The following is a 1,224-nucleotide window of genomic DNA, read 5'->3' as shown; positions in this document are numbered from 1 at the left end:
CCCTGCTAGCCCAGCCCTGGGCACCTCCCCTCCCCCGGGGTTCTGCTGACGCCCCTCAACCCCAACCCGCAAACCCCTGGCATCCCAGCCCTGGACTCCAGCCTACACCTCTCTGCTGATGCCCCATCTGGCGCCCCCTGCCGGCTCCCTCTGGAACCCGCGAAGGCTCCAGCAGGATTCCCTGGGGGCTTTACCTTTCGGCACCTGCCGCAGACACTGCAGCAGGACAGGAACCGTCTCTTGCACTATCCCAGGGTGTGTGGACACTGCTGCCAGTGCCTGCAGGCAGCGCGCCCGCAGGGAGTGCGTGGATCGCCTGCCCTCCTCCTCCCGCTCTGAAAGAAGCAGCACATGGATGAGACCCAGGGCACAGGCAGGCGTCTCAGGGGAGGGCGGTGGTGGGGGAGCAGAGAGAACGGAGGTCGGGCACAGCCTGACCAACCCCAGCTGGGATCCGCCCTCAGCCCAGCCCCTTGGAGCAACGCCAGGGGCCAGCCCGGCCCTAGGAGCTGGGACGCCCTCCCCAAACTGGGCGATGCTGCCATGGCACGGCCATCAGGGAGCCAGCTCTGCTCTGAGCACCAGGGCCAGGCCGCAGGGAACACGGCACTGACAGGAGGGAAGGGAGAAGGGGAGTCCCAGCGAGGGGGGGCACGGCTCCGTATAGCTTAGAATCAGAGAATTGAAGGACTGGAAGGGACCTCGAGAGGTCGGCTAGTCCAGTCCCTGCACTCACAGCAGGACTAAGTATTATCTAGACCATCCCTGACAGGGGTTTGTCCAACCTGCTCTTAAAAATCCCCAATGATGGAGATTCCACCACCTCCTGGGCAATTTATCCCAGTGCTTTAACCACCCTGAGTGTTAGGGAGTTTTTCCTAATGTTCAGCCTAAACCTCCCTTGCTGCAATTTAAGCCCATTGCTTCTTGTCCGATCCTCAGAGGTTAACGAGAACAATTCTTCTCCCTCCTCCTTGGAGAAACCTTTTATGTACTTGAAAACTGTTATCATGTCCCCTCTCAGTCTTCTCTTCTCCAGACTAAACAAACCCATTTTTTTCAATCTTCCCTCATAGCTCATGTTTTCTAGACCTTTCATCATTTTTGTTGCTCTTCTCTGGACTTTCTCCAGTTTGTCCACATCTTTCCTGAAATGTGACACCCAGAACTGGACACAATACTCCAGTTGAGGCCTAATCAGCGCGGAGTAGAGCTGAAGAATGA

At 57.7% G+C, this 1,224-nt stretch overlaps 1 protein-coding gene across 1 annotated transcript in view; it reads right to left on the bottom strand.

Annotated features, from left to right (window-relative positions):
- The window catches only part of MMS19 (MMS19 homolog, cytosolic iron-sulfur assembly component), a 15,003-nt gene that overhangs the window by 4,465 nt on the left and 9,314 nt on the right, over nucleotides 1–1,224 (bottom strand). The window contains exons 17-18 of the mRNA XM_029911345.1: nucleotides 195–335; nucleotides 1–2 (exon numbers count right to left, since the gene is read on the bottom strand). The exon at nucleotides 1–2 is cut by the window's left edge and continues 160 nt beyond it. Of these exons, the coding sequence (XP_029767205.1) occupies nucleotides 1–2; nucleotides 195–335 (143 nt within the window). The remainder of the gene's footprint in view (nucleotides 3–194; nucleotides 336–1,224) is intronic.

Source organism: Terrapene carolina, unplaced genomic scaffold (assembly GCF_002925995.2).
Source record: "Terrapene carolina triunguis isolate 2854851 unplaced genomic scaffold, T_m_triunguis-2.0 Scaffold95, whole genome shotgun sequence".
Taxonomy (NCBI): domain Eukaryota; kingdom Metazoa; phylum Chordata; order Testudines; family Emydidae; genus Terrapene; species Terrapene triunguis.
Note: the sequence above shows the minus strand (reverse complement) of the source record. Positions and strands in the feature narration are given on the sequence as shown.